The sequence below is a fragment of the Cyprinodon tularosa genome, unplaced genomic scaffold (assembly GCF_016077235.1).
Source record: "Cyprinodon tularosa strain WSP-4 unplaced genomic scaffold, ASM1607723v1 ctg84, whole genome shotgun sequence".
In the NCBI taxonomy this organism is placed as follows: Eukaryota; Metazoa; Chordata; class Actinopteri; order Cyprinodontiformes; family Cyprinodontidae; genus Cyprinodon; species Cyprinodon tularosa.
In genome coordinates this window covers 1,767,561-1,791,500 of record NW_024039607.1, presented here as the reverse complement: position 1 = coordinate 1,791,500, position 23,940 = coordinate 1,767,561, and the positions used below count along the sequence as shown (strand labels likewise).

General features: G+C 39.3%; 1 protein-coding gene across 4 annotated transcripts in view; it reads right to left on the bottom strand.

The window, feature by feature from the left end:
* The window catches only part of LOC119774932 (adenosine kinase-like), a 230,162-nt gene that overhangs the window by 186,135 nt on the left and 20,087 nt on the right, over positions 1 to 23,940 (bottom strand). For all 4 annotated transcript variants that reach the window (XM_038272711.1, XM_038272710.1, XM_038272709.1 and 1 more), the window contains one exon: positions 17,757 to 17,835. In XM_038272711.1, coding sequence (XP_038128639.1) covers positions 17,757 to 17,835 — 79 coding nt within the window. The remainder of the gene's footprint in view (positions 1 to 17,756; positions 17,836 to 23,940) is intronic.

Here is a 23,940-nt window from a genome sequence, read left to right as displayed (position 1 = left end):
AACCACTTCAATTTTATGTTAAGCAAGTCACGTTTCAGAAATGATTACATGGATCTGCCTGAGTTTTTCCTCCGTCTTCTTTATGATTGACCTCCTTCTATTCAAAAGCTCACCTAGCTGCTAACTGCTTACCATCAACACAGAAACGTAGCTAGAAAGACATGTGGGAGGACGTCGCACAATGTAACTCAAATCTGATTAGAGCAGCAATCTAATCAGCCATGAATTCATCTGTGAACACAAGCAAGCAACGAGAAAATCACCGCAGAGAATTCTGTGTAATTATCAAAAAATCTCACAGTGGAACATTAAAATTCTAATTACGACATATTATCTTAATTGCTAAGGAGATGCAAATCAAAACAAGGTTAACGCTGCTCCCTTAACATACAGGAGAGCATGTGGTGGGAACCCTCTTCAGCATTCACAGAATCAGCTTGACTTGTTCGACATGAGAGGCTGTCATTTTGTAATGCCTCTCCCTCTTAGGGGGCGATAATCCTCGGTGAGAGAGCACACGCAGGCGCAATCCTGCAGCAATGACAAAGGAAAAACCATCTAATTGCCTTGCAATCATTTCCTTTTATTGTATTAAACAAAATGTAAGTGAAAGATGCTCAAAAGGCAGTTGATTTTGTTGTCAAGAGAACAAGGAATGCTTCCAAAATGAAACTTCTTCAGGATATTTTCACCGTCGGCCAGAATTGGTGCAGTAAATGTATTCATGAAAGCATAACTCAAGTACAGAAAAAGGAGGAGGAAAAAAAAAAGTTCTCAAGAAACTGCAACTCCCTCGATACACAACAAATTGCATGCCATAAATTGCATCTGACAGGTGCACACTGTAACTATGCAGACATAAGACAGGCGGATGACAGCAGGCACAAGGGGTAATGGTGACAGGAGAGAACATGCCATTCTACACAGATTTATAAGAGGGCCAGAGTGAGGCCATCCATCAGTGAGGTCAATTGACATCTAACATGGATAAGAATTGCTTAAATGAGGCTTTGGAGGGCTACAAAGTTGACAACGTAAACTAAAATGTTGAACTGTGCAGATATATACGGTACACAATCTGAAACCAGCAGCAAGTGGGGGTCTTATTGTGTCTAGTCTTATTTTGTCATGTAACTAAAACCATTGCTGCATTTTATGGTGAATTTTGGTGAGAAACAAACACAAAGCGTGCTGAATTGGAAAGTGGAAGACAATGACGCATGGTTTTCAAAATATTTTTACCGAAACAGAAAACTGAACGGTGTGGCTATCATCGCAAAGACCGTGAAACAGCAGAAATGTCAAGGATACAGTTGGGAACAAGTTCAAAGCTAAGGTTATAAAATAAAACCAAAGCATTGAATATTTTGTGAAGCCCTGCAAAATCTGAAAATTCAACTGCAAACACATTAAAGGTATAGTGTAGGATTTTCACAAGTTTCTGAAAAGACCCGCCCTCTCCACCTTTAAAAGAAAACGCACATGCACAACCCTGTAAACGCTCCCGAGAGGGGTTGCCAATTAAGAGCATCCACAAATCCATTTCTCCTTGTGCATGCTCTGTTTAAAAGTTGCTGTGTGCATCGCTCATACTAGCTTACTATCCAAAAGAAGATTTGCAATTTTTTCACTATGTCACACTCAAGTAAAAATAGGAACGAGCACGTAGGACGGCTTTACGTAAACGTATCACCAGAATGATTGACAATTAGGAGGACCAATTATTTAGATGATCCACCGGGAAAAGAACATCCTCCACTATACCTTTAAGGTAAAGAAGACACAGTGACCTACATGTACTAAAGGAAAACATTTCACCTGTGTTGAATCTGGGCAATTTATTTCCACCAACCGGAACATTCAATACATAGTGAAAGGATACAGTAGAACTCGGTGCTGTACTTGGAGCATTGGGCAGCATCAGCGTGGCTCACCTAACAGAGAGGGACTTTTTCTTTCTATTTTTTTGTAAGAATATCTTTTTCTGTGTTGCCCATGAAAAGCTGGGCAAGGACAGGATAAATCAAAGAAGCCGTCAAAAGATTTATTGTCAGAGTCAATGGGAAGGTCGACAGAACAATCCTGGAAAAACGTGGGGTGAAAGGTTACATTTGATTCTTCCTACTGAAATGTGTTCTACATATGAAGTTGCATTGACTTGTTTGAACAATTTTTGAATTCTCAAAGAAACAAATAATTGCATCTTTTAGATTGAAGAGATGGTAAAAATACCAAAAAATCCTTCAACTTGTAGAGCTGTTTGTTTCATTTCATATAGGGGTAGTAGATCAGGTGGGGCTGAAAAACAATAAATGTGGCTCTCTTACAAAGTAAAGGAAATATCCTGTTTGATATATAATATGCAACGTTATCATACAAAATAAAAAAAATAACATTAATCTTTGTGGTTTCATCTTGACAAACGTGACTAAAGTACTAGTGGTATTCTTCCATCAACACCCTTGTTTATAGATGTTGGAGATCGGTCTGTTTCCAGTATAGTCCTGTTTCTCTGACTGACTGGCTGGATGTGCTCTATTTATCCTCTGACATTGGAGCTGGCTCGGAGCTCGGCTGCCTGGCTGTGTGTTTCCTGGACTGGGCCGCCTTTTACCGCCGCTTTTTTTTTTATTTCTGCTTCTGTCTCCTTGAACCCCAGTCGGCCTCAGTAGATGGCCGCTCACACTGAGCCTGGTTCTGCTGGAGGTTTCTTCCTGTTAAAAGGGAGTTTTTCCTCTCCACTGTCGCTACAGGCATGCTTAGTGTGAGGGATTGCATTTGAGTCAATGAGTCGATGCAATCAAATGGTTTTCCTTAGATAGAAACCTTTAAATCAATTTGACTGTATGATCTGGTTGAACTGTAAAGTGCCTTGAGAGGACATGTGTTGTGAATTGGCGCTATAGAAATAAACTGAATTGAATTCTTCTGGAAGTAGATGTGCTTTGATTTCTCCAGTCCGCTTTAAACCAGTTACATTAATTATAAGCTTTAGCTATATTTACTTTTTGTCTCCATTATCTGGAGGAAAATACTTAAGTAGAGGTAAAGCCTTTATTCACTGAAACATACTTGAGTTTTTCTTCCGTTTAGCGTTAGAGACGGCATTACCAATTCTGTAAATTGAGTTTCTTGTTCTCACTTTCTCCCTACATATTGTATAAACACTTTCACAGGCACACAGGGCCTTACCCTTACTGGACAGGAATAAATGGAGACCCTAGGAGTTCCCTTTGGACCCGGTCCTAGGAGTGAATAACAGAACCGCCAGCGCTGATCGCTCCTGAGAAAGCAAAAGCTGCTCAGGGATCACTTTACTATTCTCAGGGGCTTGGATAACCTGATCTTGAACTGATCCTGGGCACTGATCCTTTCTGGTATTGGGTTAGGGACGTGTGAAGGGGCCTGTTGAATAAGCTCACTGGATATCAACATCTTTGCGCTGTGTGTGTTGCTCCGTTGCAGCAGATTGTTTGACTTGATTAGTCTCTGCCCAAGTGTTGGACTAGCCAACGCTGAGCCCTCTAGACACCAGTATCAGTGTGTCCAAGAGGAAAAGTGTTTTACCAAGTCTGGAGGTGGAGCCCATTTCCCTGAGTGAGAGCACTGTAAGTTAATAGGATTTGCTTGCGATCAAGAGACTGAGCTATTTCCTGCGGCTGTTACAGGCCGAAGCACAAACATAAAAGTTCCTTTATTCAACACTATTGAGTGTCTACCATCAAGCACCCTGACCCCGCCCTTACTTTTTCTCCTTGTTTTTTTTATTGCAGGAGATTCTGCCCTCCCTCTTCTCTTCTTCCTCTTTTTTTTCTAACAAGCAGCGAGTAAAAGTAAAAGGTTGGCACTTTTTCTGTAAAGGAGCCATTTGTTCAGGTGAAAATGAAACTTGCAGGGTAAGCAGAGCAAGGCTTGCTTTTGGACAGGGGCAGAGCGATTCCAGATTAATCACAGGACTATACACCATGCAGATATTCATTGAGGAGGAGTAATTGCTAAGGGGCTTTATGTAATGTATTCTCCCCATGAGGTAAAACCTTGTAGGAGTGAGGAAGGATAATAGAGTAAGAGGATCATATAAAAATGTTTGCTGCTTCAACCTTTTGCTCCGAGCTTAACCCTGACCTCCGATAGTAATTACAGAGTTACAGAGTTAATTGCCGACGGATCTGAGGAAGAAGATCCATCCTGTTCTACCGAGGCTGTCGACTGGGCTTAAGAAGCTCCTGCAGTGGGATCATTTACACTGGTAGATCAGAGTTTCTGAATTCTTTGGATTATCCAATGAATTCCTTTTTTAATGAAGAATTTTACATCTAATTACTTCTTTACAGAAGCTCTTAGAGTAAATTAAGCTAATTTGAACACATGGTGAATTAACGCGAGGGCGGATTTCTGGTATTGAGGCACATTAAACAGAAATGGCAAGGTTTGGTTTTAGGACAGAATGTCTTTAATACAGGTATTTATGTTCAAGTATTCCTATTATTTAAAGTACCTCAAAGGACTCACCAATGTATTCTCTTCATATACAAAACACAAAGCAATACTCCACTCTTTGCCAATCAAATGTATACCAAGTTATCACACCAGTATATTTATATGAATGCCAACAAAGAAAAAAACACTATAAAAAAACTTTATGAAAACAAACACATAATTTCACTTTTTGTACACAAATCCTGCCCTTCTGAGGCTTTGTGAAGGCAAATCTGTGTTTTGCATGGTCCAATATGGTGTCACAAGCCTAACAAAAATAATGCACCAGTTTAATAACAGAAAAGCTATTAGTCAGCTTTATATTTTCTTAATATATAAAAACAATTTTTTGAAAATGTGTTTATTTAAGAGGAACTATGCAAATTAACAAACACCTAGTAAAAGTACACTATATTATATTATTTTCCATGTGAATCCCAGATTTTTTATGCTTCTTTGCTTTATCTAAAAAGTATTTTAAATCAGTCCTACCTGTCTTCATCCATGCTGGGTCAGATCCTGACGTTTGAAAAAGGAGGGAAAGCAGAATAAAGTGTTAGCCTCACTGCATGCAGTTAGCCAAGCCTTGTAGCTAAACCAGGTCCAGGAAAAAGACAAAGTGGACCATCTCCATGTGTGTACGGATTGCTGATTAATTTTGATGTTAGGCTGATCAGGTCCAAACCCTTTCACCTCCAGCTTCTCTTGGTAGGTTTGCTATAAGCAGCTTCCGGAAACTCTGACGACAGTTCCTACCAGCTCGGGGCACAGCTTTCCTGACAGCTCAGGGCACAGCTCTCCTATCCTTTTGTATTGCAGAGGCGCTACTGCACATGTGCAACTTTTAACGAGAGTCATTGGCCAAAGATTTTTGCGCCCCAGAGCAGAAATACGTCACCAATCCGACGATGAACAAAACAGCTTTACTCATGATTACAGATTAAATGTTTATCTTGCACATCAAAAAAACTATATTTTGAAAAATTTTAATTTTATAATCAGGGTAATTGGGTGGGTGGGGCGGCGCCCTAGCGCCCTCTATTGACCAGTCACCACTGTTATACTCTAAAATATAGCTTAAGTCCGTGTATCAAAATTAAAGAACTATCTGTCACTGCATCACCACCTTCCAGTAGCAGTGAGTGAGAATAGGGAACATAATTTCCTCCCTAACAGCCACGTATCCTGCAGCTAAAAAATGACTGCTCGTCAGTGGACACGTCATTAAAACTTCCAAAGTTCCAGGAAAACAAAGAATCTGCATAAAGGCAGGATGCTGACTTGGAGGTACAATGGTGCTCACAAAGCTAAGGGTGGACTTCTAGAGGAAACCTCCACCTTTCTACAGCAACTCAGGAAGTAGAACCCTTGAGGTCATCATTTAGTCTGTTTGTGCACATCCATCACTGTGTGGCTTGACTCGTCTATAAACCTATAGGACTTTATAGCAATTAGGGCTTTTTGCACAGTTAAAACCTGCCTTTCTCATTTACTTCTATATGTCTGCTTAAAGAAGTTGTATTTAAGCAGACGTAAGACAAATGGTTTCTTTTCTGTTTCAAATTAGCATTAACATTAATCTGCTGTCTTATTTTGTTATTTAGAGATGCAAAAGGGATTTTGGAAAAATATGTATAAAATCTGTAACTGGAAGGCATAGTGGCTCTGAAATGTCTTTGCGGATTCAAATGATAAATTCCACCGATGGTGATGTGACAGAAGCCTGCCTCCATGACAGGCTGTAACCCCAGACGGCAAATAAAGCACATTAGACGACTTAATAACTCTCTATTTCCACTGGATTTGTTCAAAGCCTAAAGTAAGAATAAAACTGGTGTTTTTTACAGGAGATCCAAAAGCTGCTGACTCAGGAAACCTGGATGTCTTCAATTAGTCAAATAGTTAAGTTGAGCTGGAGCTACCATAAACCCGGTGGGAGAGCTTGGAATAATCTAGGCGATGTTAATGATGCAATTTATATGTGAGGGGACCGGTGTTTGGCAGGCTGTTTCCGTCTGAGCGGGCTGCACAACCCAGCGAGCTCCCAGCACCCCCCGCTAGATGGAGGGGGTGGAGTAGGAGGAGGATGTCAGAGCCCATGTGAAAAGAGGGAGCGAGCGAAGCACTGATAAGAGCCATTACTATTAGTGTCTGTCTGTCACCTGCTGTGCGTCATCCAGCCTTCTCTCTCTCTCCACATGTGCCCCATTCCTGTCGCTCCATCCCCGATCCGTTTTCCTGAGGCACATCACTTCAAATTTAAACTCACCTACACGTTTTTCCATCCTGTCAAGCTTCTACTCGGTTGGCTCGACAACTGAGCCAGGCTGAACTTTGAAAACTCCTGCGAGCTCTGTTTCAAAACAGTTGTGAATTAGTGAAGGTGCAGACATCTGCCAGCATTTATTCAATAAACACCACCGAAATAGATGCAAACGAATTGGCAGAGGAGGAAAAAACATTTTACTCATAAAGAGTTTTTTCTTTTTTTTTTTTTTCCAGGCCAACACAAAGCCTAATTTGGTATTTCATTTATTGCTTGGCACAGCTCTACAGCTCCTTAAACTTATGAACTCGGGAGAAATGAACAGTAATTGCAGGCTGTTCTTTATTTTCTTAAAACCTTTTTAAGCAAAATATTTAAAGCTGTTTTTCCTCAGTTGCTATGCAACACTTCAACCGCAATAGTGGGAGCATGCTGAGAATGTGCCAAATAAATACTACTGCCACAGGCATTCTGCGGGGAAATATGAGAGAGGGGCATCATTCAATGGTTGTATAAAAATGTAGTGGTATAAAATGCCCAATCATTCGCTCATCCAGCCACGACCTTTATAAACAAATGATTAATGAAACATTGTTTACAGTATCAGATTGGTCAACCATAATTTTTGCACATAATTTATCCATATGTAAAAATCTTTTTTGATAGTTTGTCACTTGTCACATATAGAACATTATTTGACAGCAAGCTGTTTTTCATTAACTTTACTTTAATATTTTTATTACTTAATTAAAATAAAATGTTCTCTTCCAAAAAATATCTGTATCCAATTCCTGTACTGACGTCAAATTAAGCAACCGAACAGAATTCTTTTCCCCTCTTTATTCAAATGTATTTTTTCCCCCTTAAATTCGTCTATCAAATATGCTGCAAAACGATTAATTCACTTCGTTCTTCTAGTTTGGGGTTCCTAATTTCTCATTTAATGAGGGTCAACTGGTCAAAACAGCAACGAGAAGAACTGGTTGAAATGCAATGGATTTTTTTTTTTGCAAAGGAATGATAAAGAACTTAGAAAATGTAAAAACGAGAGATAGGGGTGTAAAATTGGTGAAAGTGGTACACCAACCCCATCATGAAAATTTCTTCATTGAAAATAAAAAACAGAAAAATAGGATTGAGAAAAATAGCAAAATTTTTGAATTTGTGGAATGTAGCTACTTTTCATGCCCAGGTAACAGAGATAAGGTTACAAAACATATAGAATAGTTAAAGATGAAGCAGAAGATTTCGTCTGATTTAGCTCAATTCACAAGAATGTTAACAAGAGTTCAGTACGACTTAGAAGTATTGCATCTTCCAGATTATAGAGCGCACCTCACTATAAGCCATGCCCACTAATATTTTGGAAAAAAATGGTAACGTACATATATAAGCCCCACCGGGCTATAAGCCGCTGATATTTACTGAAATGTCTCCCACCAAACCACTAGGGGGAGCCCCTGGAGTCTGGACGCTAAGAATACCAGCTCTGCATAATTATAATAAAGCAATTTATATGCATAAAACAAGCGTAACACAATGGAAATAGCCCTACTGCTCCACTTGTGAAAGTAATATCTGTTGGGCTCTTTTTAGCATCAAGATAATTATTCTTATTGCCACATTGCCAGACAGGACACTGTTTGAAAAAAATAAAATAAAAAAAAGAATGCTAGCTCCCGTTAGCTTGTTAGCTCGCAGCAGTAAGAGCTTCTATTGAAAGATGGGGCATCCTCAGCTCTTTATTTCAGCTCTGCAGGCGTTGAGCCCAGTCTATTCATCGGCTCGGCAGCTTTAATGCGGCAAATACATTGCAAAACGTTTTAATTTGGGGTTTTGTTCTCCGTCGTTCCTGCTGCTACAATGTTGTCTTAATGAAAATTTGCCCCTTATTATTTCATTTTCAACTTTGACTTTCACCTCTGGCAGTTAGAAAAGAATCTACAGAAAAGCTGCATTTTTATAAGCCGCGTGGGAAAAAAGTAGCAGCCTATAATCCGTAAAATACAGTATTTACCGTATTAAGAATGCAGCACACCCAGATATCAGTTAAGAATGTACAAAACATATATAAGATTCCGATATATTTATCTAATAATTTGTTACTACTCTAACTACTGGTGTTTTTCCTCAAAATTCAATAAAAAAGCAATAGTCCCTGCTTGCTAATCAAATTTAGGAATCTACAATACCACAATAAGAACTACTTATTTGTGAAAAATTGACCACGTTTTTGTTGAGCTCACAGGAATTTTGGGTCCAACAGCTTGAAGAAAAAAAAAGAAAAACAAAGAAATAAAATCGCAAATTGCTGGTGAAGATTTTGAAAATCACAAATTCCACATAGCCAAAGAATTGAAAGAATAAAAATAATCATTATTTACAAATCCATGTAGTACTTGTTGTGATTATCCAAATGAATCCAAATGTTCATTGATTTGTGAAAATGTTATTATTTACAACCTGTGTCGAAGACTAGATTAGCCGGTGGATAGTCTGAATTTATTTTCCCCATTTGATGTTATCAATCCAAGGCAAGTCCAGAGATGCAACAATGAATTTTCTGCATGCATCAGTGTTTTTATTGTCAACATACATTTATAAAGTTAACACTAGATATAATGTTTAAATGCACAGTACAGAGCATACACTAAATTTCCTGCATTAGGCAAATTCCAGCAATACCATGACTGAATGCTTCCAAATTTGCAGTCTTTCATCTTAACAAGTCCTGTCAGGCAGCAGTGAAAGCTAGACCCGCAGCTGCACCAGCAGTACCAGCAGTACCAGCAGTACCAGCAGTACCAGAACCATGCACAGAGCAGGAAACCCAATGTCACAGCCTTCCCTCCCAAGACCGGAACCGAGGATTTAAAGCATGTCACGTTACACAAGACATCACATTCGTTTCCAGCAACTGCCTCTGACGCAAGATGATACACATTTAGTGCGTCTGTCTCTCGAGCCCTCAAAGTTAATCAACACCCTTTTCCAATGCATACTTATGAGCTACAATCTATTCCTCATGCCTTTCCCTTTGGCAGCGCGAATTAAGTCGCAGATTTGATGGCAAATTAACTTGAACAGGGATGTTGATATGTCACCTATACAGCAAACTGCTAGATTCTTGCTGGGGCAACAAAAATATTCTGCATCAGACGGGAAAATTAAATTAAGCTAATTATACTGTGCTGTAGGTCATGGCCATCAGATGTTGAGGAAAAAAAGCCTGTGTAATCGTTTAGTCAACCTTTATCATGAGTACCGCAGAGCTTGAGATTAAATGAGTGGCAGTATTAGCTGTGACATACAGTCACAATACAGTTGAGGTGGAGGGAAAACATGCTCAGGCAGTGTGTGTGTGGGGGGGGGGGGGGGGTGTCTAAGAGTGTGTAAAAGGGGAGGTGAATGTGGAACCAACCGAGATCTCCTCACTTCATCATTGAGTAAATGGCACCACAGACATGAGCTGCGACTTCACAGCTGCCTCATGGCGGGTGACATTGAAGCCCACGCATGAACACATCGCTCATCAAAGCGAATGAGGCGTTCTTCGTTTCTGCTGCTTATGCAGAGGAAAAAACAATAGCAACCCTAACCCCCCCCTCCCAACTCTCAAGAGCATACTTATGCACCTGGAATGTTTAGAGTGAATGAAGATGGGGATGAAAGGGACAAACAAAGCAAAAAAATTTACTTGGATTCATGCATCTCTCGGCTCAGTAGACGTTGACCTTTTCACTGCTTTGCAATGGGAGGAAGCGAAGAGACACTGGTGCCATAAAACAGCTTTACGTGGATAAGCGCGGCAATTCAACAATGAACTTAACTGAAAATAAACATAAAAAGTTGCTCTTTTCCATTCAGTTTGTCATATTACCCAGGTTTGCCCCCTGACATCAATGAGACAAAATGGAGGGACTAAAAAGGGGCAACTTTATGAGGTGAGGGGTTCACTCTGAAACAAGTGGGCTGTCAGTATGGCTGAAGCTATTAGCTGGATTAATCAGAATTAATCGACGATTGAAAAAATCGTCAACTAATTTAGTAATCGATTAATCATTAACTGTAGTATACAGACTCTCAAACATGCCTTTAGCTGACAGAGTGACCCACTTAGAGTAGTAATTTAACCAAGATTGTAAAAAATATGTAAAGATTTTGCATTTAAGATAAAAAAAAAAACGTTTCTGTCAATGTGCTCTATCCAGAACCCCATTTTAGTTTCACCTGATTTAATTTTGTAAAAAGTCTTCCTTAAGGAATCTTTGTCCTTCTGATTATTAATCGAATAATCTAAACAATAATCTACAGATTAATTGATTTGCAAAATAATCGTTAGTTGCAGCCCTAGTTGTCGGTTTGTTTGGTCCTTTTCAGTAGTTGTGTCCTTGGGCAAGACACCGTTAGTGGTCTGAGGGCCTGGTGGGGCCAACTGAGCGGCAGCAAGCCATGTAGCTTGCCACCATCAGCGTTGGAATAAGTGCGTGAATGACTGAATATCGTGTAAATAACTTGGACTTGATAAAGCGCTATAAGCCCAGGCCATTTACCATTTAAAGTAAATGGCCTGGGCTTATAGGCCATTTACTATAAGCCCAGGGGTCGAATACAAATGAGCACCCAAGTTTTCATTTTTGAGATATTTTGGAGAAAAAAAAATACACTTTGCCTCCTGCATCACAATTATGCATCATTTTATAAAGTAACCATGAAAAAAGACAATAACATCATCAGCATAAAAGTTCACATTGATTTTGAAGAAAAGACACGATAATGGAGCAAGAATTTCACCTTCTTTCACCCTTCTTCTTCAAATACTTCATAGGGTTGATATTTGTGGCATAAACTCTGGGGCATAGTAGTTTTAATCGGTTATTAGCTCATGTTTGGCACAGCAGTGCTATGATCGATGCTCGAACAATCTCTCTTAATTCATTTAAAAAAAACAACCTGAAACTTGAGAATGAACCGGCATCAAATTACTCAAATGTCCCGCAGCTTTTTTTTTTTCCACAGACAAAGAACATTTGTTCTAACTCTGATCATTAAGAGTGAGAGAAGAAAGTAAAAACAGAAAGTGACAGAAAAATTATAAATGCCTCCTTTTAGCGTATATAAGCACATCCTCCAGAACAGCGAGTCAGAGTACGAACACAAAAGCTTCTCTCTTTCTCCTTAACTGTCCTCTTTTTCTGTAAGTGGTACCAGACGTAGGCATTTCTTCATTCAAGCTGAGGCAATCTGCCATTCTTTATTTATTTAACAAAACGAGCGGTAAAAGCCAAACATTAGGTCATGGAACATTTTCACCCAGAGAAATAAGTCACTGCCTTCAATGAGACATCAAAACCAGTTGGAGTATTCTCCTGCAAGAAAATATGAGCCGGTGAGGAACTTTCTCAAAGTCAAGTGGTGCTGTGGGACTTTTTCCTGTTATTTGAATGCGACTTTCAACAGTGTGGTTCACATGCGTTTCCAATTAAGAGCTCAGAGCCAACATCCAGAGCTGGGCCCCACTCAGCCGTCCCACGACTGACCAAGTCTCAGGAAATGTTACACAGGCATCATCAAAACCATGACAGAGACAGCAGATTTTTCAAAAGCCTGTCCTCTCTAAACAATAATTAAGACATCACGGCGGATTGATTATGTAGACTTCAAAAAATGCAAAATCTAAATAGAGGAGAGAGAGAGCATAATTAATCATAAAGTTTCTGTGTCACATTTATAGCTAAGGCGCTTACACAATGCTATATGTCTATTTGGTAAATGTGCATGAAGCATGCTTGGAGTCAAATAGAAACAATATGTCATTGGTGTTGATTTGTGAGGAACCTAATGAGAGTGCATGGTTTACATGAGGCAGTCAGAGCAGGATCCACTCCACTCACAGCAGCAATAACTCCCTACGAGCCTGTCTCTGCTCAGACTTCAATCTCCAGGCCCTTAGGAGCTGTTGGAGAACTTTGATGTTCTGTCTAAATGAATCGACTGTGCTTCTTGATACAGCCCTCCAGTCAACTGACTCCCCCCACCAATTCTGTCACCTGTGATAAACACCACGAGTGCTCAGAAGTACCAAAATTTGGATCACATGCTCAGAAAAGCCACAGTTTTGTAAATAACTGGAGAAAAAAAATATATGATTGTTGTTTTCCATTGCCCTCTGTCGGAGCTCAGACCTTTTGATGTGTGTGGCTGCGTTTGAGCAGGCAACACGAGGCTGGTTTTTGTTACCTCACAGCTCTGCAACATCCAGTAAGTAAGCCTTTATGTAGGATGGCCCCACAGGGCATGGTGTTTGTAAGAGCCAGGGCAAAGGCAACAAGTTCCAATCCACAACTTTCTATCATACTGTAGCACTTTTTCTTTACAAAGAAGCAGAACCAGATAGCTCTGCGTGTGTGTGAGTTTACCAATTTGATCCAAACAAGATCTAGGGTTTATTCAGCAAGGGATGTTGAAATGCACTGAAATGCATCTAGAGTGAGGAAATACATATTTGAACACCCTGCTATTTTGCAAGTTCTCCTACTTAGAAATCATTGAAGGGTCTGAAATTGTCATCGTAGGTGCATGTCCACGGTGAGAGACATAATCTAAAAAAAAAAAAAAAAAAATCCAGAAATCACAATATATGATTTTTTAAACTATTTATTTGTATGATAAAGCTGCAAATAAGTATTTGAACAACTGTCTATCAGCTAGAATTCTGACCCATAAAGGCCTGTTGGTCTGTCTTCAAAATATCCACCTCCACTGCATTCATTTTCCTAAATTAGATGCACCTGTTTGAGGTTGTTAGCTGCATAAAGACACCTGTCCGCCTCAATGATCCTAAGAAAGGTGAGAAATCAGCCCAGAACTGCATCAGAGCAGCTGTTCAATGACCCGAAAAAAGCTGGGAGCACCGTTTCCAAGGTTACTGTTGGTAATATACTAAGACGTCATGGTTTGAAATCATGCATGGCACAGAAGGTTCCCCTGCTTAAACCAGCACATGTCAAGGCCCGTCTTACTTTTGACAATGACCATTTGGAGGATCCCGACGGGTCATCAGAGAAAGTCATTTGGTCAGATGAGACCAAAATAGAACTTTTTCATCATAATTCTACTAACCGTGTTTGGAGCAAGAACAATGATAAGTACCATCCCAAGAACATCACCCCTACTGTAAAGCATGGGAGTGGTAGCATCATGCTTTGGGGTTTTTTTCTGCAAATGGGACATAGCAACTGCACTGTATTAAAGAGAAGATGAACAGAGCCATGTATTGCAAGATTTTGGGGAACAACCTCTTTCCATCAGCTGGAACATTGAAGTGGGTCAAGGCTGTTTTTCCAACATGACAATGACCCGAAGTACACAGCCAGGATGACCAAGGAGTGGCTCTGGAAGAGGCATATCAAGGTTCTGAAGTGACCTAGCCAGTCTCCAGACTAAACCCAATAGAGAATCTTTGGAGGGAGCTCAAACTTTTTCTCAGAAACCCGACTGATCTAGAGAAGATCTGTATGAAGGATTTGGCCAAAATCCCTCCTGCAGTGTGTGCAAACCTGGTGAAAAACTACAGAAAACACTTGACCTCTTTAATTGCAAACAAATTCTACTGTGCCAAATATCAACATTGATTTTCCAAGGTGTTTAAATACTTCATTGCATCATTATCATACAAATACATAGTTTTAAAAACTAAAATATATTGTGATTTGTGGATTTGTATTATGTCTCTCACAGTGGACATGTACATATGATGACAATTTCAGACCCTTCCATGATTTCTAAGTGGAATAACTTGCTGTTCAAATACTTATTTTCTTCACTGTACTTTAGGAACCCTAGAATGTCACAAATGCTAACCTGAGCATGACTAAGGATGTTAATCCTCAAAAAGTAAAGAATAACAATGGATTAATAATTCTAGCTTTTGAGAAAGAGGACAAGAACAAAGCTATTCACAAAGTTGTTTTAAATTGCCTGCCAAATAGCTGACAAAGCAAGTATGTGGAAAAAATGCTCTGGTAAAGACCAAGACATAAGAAAATGCCACAATGAAACACTATTCCAATGGTGAAACATGGTGGAGGTAGTAGCAGGGATTGGATATCTGGTCAGAGTTGACATTAAGATGGAGCTAATAGAGGAGGTCCTTAACATACAAGGTTTCAAACACAGTCCTATGCTACTTCCAGACTTCAATTTAAAATTTTCCTTAATTGCAATCCAAACATCCAAGTAGCAAATTTTCTGAAGAACTTTAAGTACCATTAATCATGAAACAACATGGGCCAAAAAAGCTGTGAAATAGACTAATTCTTAGAAAATAATTGGCTGGTTTATTTCACCACTTTTTTTGCACATGATTCAATTTAGGCCCCATCCACACAGAGACATGATTAGGTGGAATTCAAAGGTATTTTGTCTTTTAAGTTGGTTATCCAAACAAAGTCAGTGTTGTGGGAGAGCATGAACTGCTTTTTTTTTTTAGTCCAGGTTCAGAGTGGGAGAAAAAAAAGAATTAGAGAATGCTCGTTTTACATCTAAGTGCATACATGCAAGCTTCTTCTTTACGATTTCGATTACTTACCTTTGTAACACGCATGCGTTTTTTAACCGCCATTTACTTCGTATGAACGGTCTCATGCCCTGTGTTTCTGTCAGCGGTTTGTGTGATTCAATGGCAGCAGTCACAGAGCCACCAAAAAAAAAAAAAGTGCAGAAGATCAGATATTTTCCAACCTCTCATTTCTTTCCACACCCATTCTAATGTTTTCATTTTTTAGAATTATTTAGTTAATTTTTGGACATAAATCCAACTAAGACCAGTGGCATATACCAGTGTTTTTTTAAATTGTTTTGAAGTGGAAAACTGAGGGGAGAGTTACCTTTCAGTTTTGATCACAGAAGACAGAGATTCTACTCAATAAAAACACAATATGTCACAAAATGTTAAGAGTTCAAGGGCAATGAGCTCTATATAAGCACTCTATCCTTCTAAGCTTCTAATTAGTTAATTATAATTCACCTAAATCCACTTAGCATTGATTGTGTATTTTCCTAATAGCGACATATAGGTTTTGCTTGAAATCTTAACTCGGATGAAACGGCAGCATTTAACCTATCACTGCCTCGGATGAGCTGGCTGCGTATTTGAAGGGAAGTATGAGTTCTACAGGCAAAGGCATTGATCCTCCCACACCTTGGGTTTTTCCCAGCATGTACAACGATTCCTGTGCAAAGCCTCTGAACACTTCTCTCCCTCCTCCAGCAGTCGATGGTGAGCAAACCTGCCCCTGGATCGAGCATCTCATTTAGTCGCCCGGGCCCCTTTGATGTGGATTCAATGCTGCGGTGCATATCATTTGTGTTTGAAGGTTCAGCTTCCACAATACAGTGAGGGTTTGAAGTTTCACATATTGCAGGTGCTACAATGTGATAATCCGAGAGCTGGTTATGCATTATACATTTTTTTTCATAAAAGAAGACTATAAACTCAAAGTGAAATGTGGAAAAAGTCAGTGCTTGAAGGTATATATTGACAGAAACCGCTTCTGAGACTTCGGGGTGTGGGACGAAAACACTCTTGTTATCTCGAGCTTTTCAGAATCAGCTCTACATCTTCCCTCAGAAGGGGGTAAATATCCAAATAAACAGAGTAGAATAACATTTGACTAGGGCCTGCTATGCTGTTATGAGACCAATTTAGTCTACTGAGCACTTCTCTCGGGGCACAGAGAGAAGAAGGGCCATGACGGGTCCTTCTTCGTCTGCTAGGGCCGGCAATAAAAATCTCCTTTGCCATCTAATTTCACATGGGACTTGATCTGCAGCTTGGGGCCAATTCCTGTAGTGTTCACTTAAATAAAAGATGAAACAATCATTGTCAACATGGATGTCTTAACAGAGATAGATCAGAGAATGTAATGTATACGTCTTCCCAGTTTCAAGACAAACAAGAAAAGGAAATGGCTTCCTAGTGAAAAATTTAGCGATTATACTTCAACACATAAAAAAAAATAGAGCTTAGTCTTGCATCAGGCAGGCCCAGGCTTTAAAATAGGGGGAGTTTTTGCCCAGAGAGTAAAATCTCGTTGACATTTAACGTCTGTAAGAGACCGAGTTTAAGCAAAAGGCTTATGATCTTGATAATTAAAGAGTGTTTTTGTGGAGGTGCACTGCTACGCATCTCTTTTTAAAAGATGTTTACTGTCTCTAAAGCGTAGAGATGGTGCCAGCCTGAGGGCCTGCCTACTTTCTTTTCCCCTGCTCTGTCTCTGTCTTTTGATAAATACACACAAACACACACATGGGTATATATGCAAACTCTGCATGCCAAACCAACACTCAGAAAAATAAAATAAAAACACATGCACTTGTAAACACACACACACACAAGAAAGAGTTGCTACCTTTAACAGGCATCAGCCTCTCAATTAGCTTCTGAACTCATTTCCCCCTCCTTGGAAGGGAATTATTTTTCAGCTGGATGCCTTTTCTTTGTTTACTGTGAGCAGACCCGAGCCTTATCAGCAGCTAATCACTGCATGTCAAATTCAAAGACTTGCCGCAGTCACTTTAGAAGAAAAATGGAATTAGTAAATAATCTTTGAAAGTTCAGATTGTCATTTTAGATTTGAACAATCACCGATTCCTTTTAGATACACAAATCTGTCTAACAGCCAGGGAGAAGATCGGCATTTGTTAGATATAATTTGTTGTGACACGTTAATTGCATCTAGTTGTAATTCTCTCTAATTGATGCTTGATATGTCTCAGGAAATTAGGCCAACTAGATAACACTGTAAATATTATTAATCCTGCCCGCCTTTCCCTTTTCCGTGGCAGGTCTGATGAATTCACAAAAGCTAGAGCTGTAATGTGTCAATGTGCCGTGCAGCTATGCAGTGTATTCCCAAGGCTGCCAGGCTGACAAATCTAAGGTTACAACCATACCACTGTATATTCAAAACACATTCAGGCACACTGTAGAAAGCCAAAGATGACTAACCTGAGCGATTTTCACTGAGTTCTGGGTAGAGCCACCGGCGTGGTATTCAACTTTGTTTCTCTTGACGATTTCTTCAAATCTGAAATAAGAACAGACCTGTCAGTTAAGATAAAGTTAACAGCTTCATTTTTTCAAACTCCTTATTTAACTTTCTTATAGTACCATACAGAAGTTTTCTTTTTCACATTTGTAATGCTTTTCACAGAATGTCTTATTTGGAACAGATGTGATAGATAGACCAAAGTTTTGAATAGATAGGAAGATGAAGTAATTTATTTTGTTGTTAAAGCAATCAGAAGCCGTTTCTGTCAATCTATAAATTGTGGCAGAAACCTTAATCGTTTTTCCTTATGCAAATTGCTTCTTGTTGCTGAAGATAAACACTGTATGTGACCAGTGAACAACAATATCTATGGCTAAACACGGTGCTGACAGCATTATGTTGTGGGGTAGTTCGGTGAGTAGCTTTTTAAAGGTTTTTTTTTTAACACATTTGACTGAGATTAAAAACAATAACCTTAGAGAGGAGAACCTGTTGGAGGCTGCAAAAGATTTAAGATTAGGGTTAAAGGTTACCATTTTAGTGGGATCCAACCATCACCATACACCCAGACACTAAAGCCCTATTTACACTACCCTTTTGACACCATGCAGATATTATTCTGAGCATGGTAACCAAGATAGTAGAGTGTAAATGGCACACAAAACTGACGGAAAAACTGAACCGCATCGTGTTAAACTGGTTCATCAGTAGGGCTTGGCACGGCTCAGTTCTGGCTCAGTTAAAAATACTAGCTTTCCAGTGATGATTCTACTTAGCATTGTGATGAACCTCAACATACGTATTTGTTTCCTGTCTGTAAGCCCTGATCAGATTATTGTTTGTCGTATCTACGTCCGAAAAGCCGACTCTGTCAAGTAAATCCACCAAAGACTGCCTTCTACGCCTGACTCTCTGCAAACAATGAAATATCACAATTATAACCAAACTTTCTGAATGTTACGGAGAGCCCTGTGTTGGTTTGATTGTTTCCCTTTTGAGAGCAGCAGTAGCATAGATCATCACTAGGAGGTACAAGGTACTAGGAGGAACCGTGCTAGTGCGGCGTGTAAATGGTCGTGAGGAACCAAACTTGTTCTGCTAACTGATCCAAGCTTGGCACAGATCGGTTTTCAGAGCATAGTGTAAATGGGGCTATAAACGGGATGGTTTAGATCAGGGTCTCTCAGTTACAGTCCTCCAGGTCAGGTGTCCTGCACCTTTTAGATGCGTCTCGGGTTTAACACTTGAATCAAATGGCTAAATTACCTCCTCGGTTACAGTCGGGTTCTTCAGAGTCCTGCCAATGTAGCAGAGACACATCTTAAAGGTGCAGCCTAGAGGGCTTGGAATGAGGAACCCTGGTTCAGATCAAAACATTTTCAAGTGCTAGGATGGATTCAAAGTCCAGAGATAAATCCAGTTAGCAATATTTGGGAAGAATTAATAATTTATGCTCACAGATGTCATCTAAATTTATTCGATTTAAACGAGTCTGAATTATTTACAATAGAGTGGCAAACTTCTTTATTGTCAATAATATTCATCACTATGTTACACTTTTTATTCCATATAACAACATCTCTTACTTTGTATTGTTCTATTACACAAGAGCTTCCAAAAGCAAACATTAAAGTTATATGTTAAAAAGTTAAAAGGGAGCTAATGCTGCTCTAATTAATTTCAACCATCCACGTCCATACATATATGAAAATGTGTCTGTTAAAGAAAACATTAATTGTATTTAGCTTAAGTGGCTTTGTTTTTGTTTGTTTTTTAAGATAAAAACGCTGTTAGAGATGTAAAAAGGTTATTGCTACACAGATTTAAAAATTCTGAGTTTGGACATATAAATAAAAGGTATTATAACATTAGAGAGTTTTTTCATTATCTATGAGGAAATCTTATTTTTTATGCGTTACATTTAACAAACCCATCAAGAAATGCATTTTGTTTAATAATTAACTTATTTTCTTTTTTTTTTTGCCAAACAAAGTTGACATTTGAGCTATGTTTAAAATAAAACGACACAAAAATGATGATGAAGTTACTGGAATTTTTGGAAACAAAGTTCTAATCATTGGATGCCGATTCCTAGAACATGTTTTTTAAGAGTGTGAACTTAAATTTCTCTCATTGAGTCTTATTTGATATAAGAAATAGCTGCAAAGTGCAAGGTCAACAATACGATGCAGGCAACAGTCCACTGTTGCTGCTATCTGCTCATCCATGAAGAGGGAAAAATGCAAATCAATGGCTTGATGCAGTCAGCTGGGATTGCTTAGATCCCAGACACTTGTTTACCTAACCTCTCCATCTGATTTGATTTATTTGTCTCTGTAAAGTGCCTTGAGATGACATGTGTAGATCATTTTTATTGCTGTACCTACAAAAAAAAAAATCACTTGATAAGTGGTAGAAATGGTCCATGGTCATGAGCTTCGGGAAATGACTGGAAGAAGGCTGCTCCTCCACTTCGGGAGGAGCCATTTGAGGTGGGTCAGGCATCTGGTCAGGATGCCTCCCGGACCGCTCCCTGGCTTCCAGGCATGTCCCACCGGGAGGAGATCGGGGGAAACCCAGGACATGCTGGAGGGACTGTTTCTCGGCTGGACTAGGTAAGCCTTGGGATAACGCCAGAGGAGCTGGCCCAAGTGGCTGGGGAGAGGGACGTCTGAGCCTCCCCACTGAAGCTGCTACCCTCGCGACCCGACCCCTGATAAGAGGAAGAAGATGGATGGATGGATGGATGGATGGATGGAAGTGATGGAAATCAGCCAACTGGCACTTTACTGGAAAAAGGTCTAAAAGTTTTAAAGAGCAACTATAGACAAAAAAAAAAAATATGTAGAGATGCAAATTAATTTGCTTACACTAGTTGTACAGAGGGCAATATAAAGGTATAGTGGAGGATGTTCTTTTTCTGGGTGGATCATCAAAATAACTGGTCCTCCTAATTGTCAATCATTCTGGTGATATGTTTCCGTAAGACCGTCCTTCGTGCTCGTCCCCATTTTCACTTACCGGTGGCGAGTCTGAAATTGTGGAAAAATTGCAAATCTTCTTTAGGAAAGTAAGCTTGTATGAGCAATGCAAATAGAGACTTTAAATCAGAGCGTGCACAAGGATGTGGGTGGGCTCGTGCACGCTCTCACATGTGTTTAATAGGCGTCCACTCTCGGAAGCAAGTACAGTGTTGTGTATATCTTTTTTTTTTTTTTTAAGTGTAAAGGGTGGGTCTTTTCAAAAATTCACAAAAATCCTCCACTATATCTTTAAAGAACTTCCAAGAAACAAAATAAAACACTAACAGCAAAATTCAAGAATTACAAGAATTGTAAATTTAGAACTTAATTAATATGAGAAAAACTTCGAATAAAGGAAAATACTTCCCTCTTCCCAGAGAAGCTGCAGCAAACTGTGAAGTTTTTAGTCCTTATTTGAAAGGAGCCAGTCGTACATTAGGCTTTCAAGAGGTCTGCTGCCTACATAAAGATGGGCTAGGATCTCTCCCCTAGTTTAGAGTCTCATCCTGTGTAGACTGACCAGTCTCTGATGACATAAATGGGCTAGATGGTTTATACCAAACAGCTGACTAAAATCCGCTTAAATAAATCTGTGTTTATTGTTATTCAGTGTTGAATGTAGCAACTACAGTCATGTGGTGTTAAATGTAAAAAAAAAGAAGAAAGAAAACTAAGATGAGGTAATATACCTATTTTCAGTTTCAGGTATAAGAACACGAAAAACAGACTATTACAAAAAAAAACAACACAGTAAGAATATAGTCAAAAAACAAGAAGATTGTCTATTTTAGTACCATCTAAACAAAAGCATTAACAGTTTTTTTTAAAGCAGACAGACTAATAAAAGCAAAAGATAAGCTTTGTTCACACATGGTTATAGTTAGCCATATTGAATTAAAATGGTCTGAGCAGTAAATGCTTTAAATGCTAAATCTAAGGAAATTTATCTGCTCTTTTCAAAGCAATGCAATGTATAAAAACAGCTAAAAAGCTTTAATATGGCAAAATTACCAACCGTTTCATAGGTTTCATTGTGCATATAACTAGAGTAAAGTGCTTGGGGAGAGTCCACCTCAGTCGATGTTTAAAAAATGACAGTAGTCGACTAAACGAAAAAAAGGGAAAGCAAATGGACCCCTTGCCCTTAGAAATGGGGCAGAAAACAATTGCAGTTTTTAAACACAAGCCACAGGAACACACTGAGGTCTACAGAGGAATACTAAGAGTTTCCATCCATTTCGTCTCATCACTTCATAATGCCATTTCAGACATCAATCGCTTCTATACTTGTGCATAATGTGATGCAAAGCCTGGCTCTGCTACAAGAAGGGGCCTTTTTACCTTGGAAACTGGAATGTGTATTTTCCACATTGTTCAGTGAAGTAGGCTCCCAAGTGGGCAAAATACATAAACGTATCCACCCTCCTAAAGTAATTGACTCAACTACAGTTGAGATGCAGTGCCATGCTAGGGGGTGTTTGTTTTTCTGTTTTTCTCCCACTAAGCTTTAGAATTAAGGATATGCATTTGCATGGGTATTTACATCAGGGAGATAATAATCAAACTGTATTATTTACAGCCAAAAAGCTTCCTAAAGAGATGCCAAAGTGTATTCGCAGAACGGTTAGGTTGTGTTTCTAAGCATTTTAGGATTCAAAGATATTTGCAGAAATGCAGGGTGTTAAAGGTGTAGTGGAGGATGTTCTTTTTCCAGGTGGATCATCTAAATAAATGGTCCTCCTAATTGTCAATCATCCTGGTGATATGTTTCCGTAAGGCCGTGCTACGTACTCGCCCTTAAAGAGCGATCTTTTTCTGCGCATGCACACTTTCGAGTGTATATGTGTGATGAGCTACGGTTTCAGATACTCATTAAAGCTTGTCTTTCTCACCACGGTGCTTTGTCGTAAATACATTTTCACTTACTGGTGGTGAGTGTTTGACAGTGAAAAAATTGCAAATCTTCTTTTGGAAAGTAAGCTTCTATGAGTGATGCAAACAGCAACTTTTAAACTGAGCTTGCAGAGGAGAAATGGGCTTGTTTAATAGGCGTTCCCTCTCAGGAGCTGGTACAGGGTTGTGCATGTGCATTTTTGTGGAGAGGGCGGGTCTTGTCCAAAATTAGCCAAAAATCCTCCACTATACCTTTAAGTAGTGCTTTCACATTTCATTTAGTGAAACATGTGTCCGTAGTAAATCTAGTTCTAAGACAGGAGTAGTCTGTATGCAAAGTGTAACATGGCTTACCAACATGTGGGAATCGGAGAAGTCCTGGTTTAACTAAGCATGGCCGAATTTTGAGCTGGTGTGAAAGTAAATTTTACTGGTTCAAAGAAAGTCTACATATCATGTCTCAAGGCAACGAGTCTACCCAGGGCAGAGTGCTGCTAATAAAATAAAAATAAAAAAAATTCCATGCATGTGGAAAATATGCTAACCGGGGAGAAAAAAAATGTTCCTCAGACACCTGTTTTGACTCCTTGACAAAAAAAGAATCTGACCACTGTGGGTGTTTATAACTTGAAGGGATTCGAGAGACTCCAGACCCATTTCAAACAGACACACAGCTTCAGAGGATTTGATTTTTTTTTTTCATCAGTAGAACTATTTGCTCCACCTTTCAGTTCAGACAGCATGGGGCCCTGCTCTTGGAGGACTCTGAAAATCCCATCCGAAAAGGAGCAGCTGCCTGGAGACCTTTACACCCTCAAACATCATGTGATCCCAAAGTAGTGACACCGTAAACGGCCCCCATGGCCATTTAGGGGTAGAAAATCCCTTTCCATCTACTGCAGTCTGAACCTGCTTGGTGATGGGAGGGAGCAGAGAGAAAGAAATTGTTTTGAACAAAATGTCCTCAGCAACTAACCTCAGCTTTTAAAACATGCCAGTCTCATTCAATGGAGGAGCAATTTCAGCTATGCAATGTATTCCACTAATGTATGGTCAGTTTGTTTTATATAACAAGTGAAGTACAAACAAAATGCAAGTTAAAAAGACCATTAACCAAATGCTCAGTGATCATTTTCTACACAATTAGATATTAAGGGAAGTACTCTTTAACACTAATTCAGGTATATTACCAGCACTGGTTACGATTTACAATCAGCAAACCTTT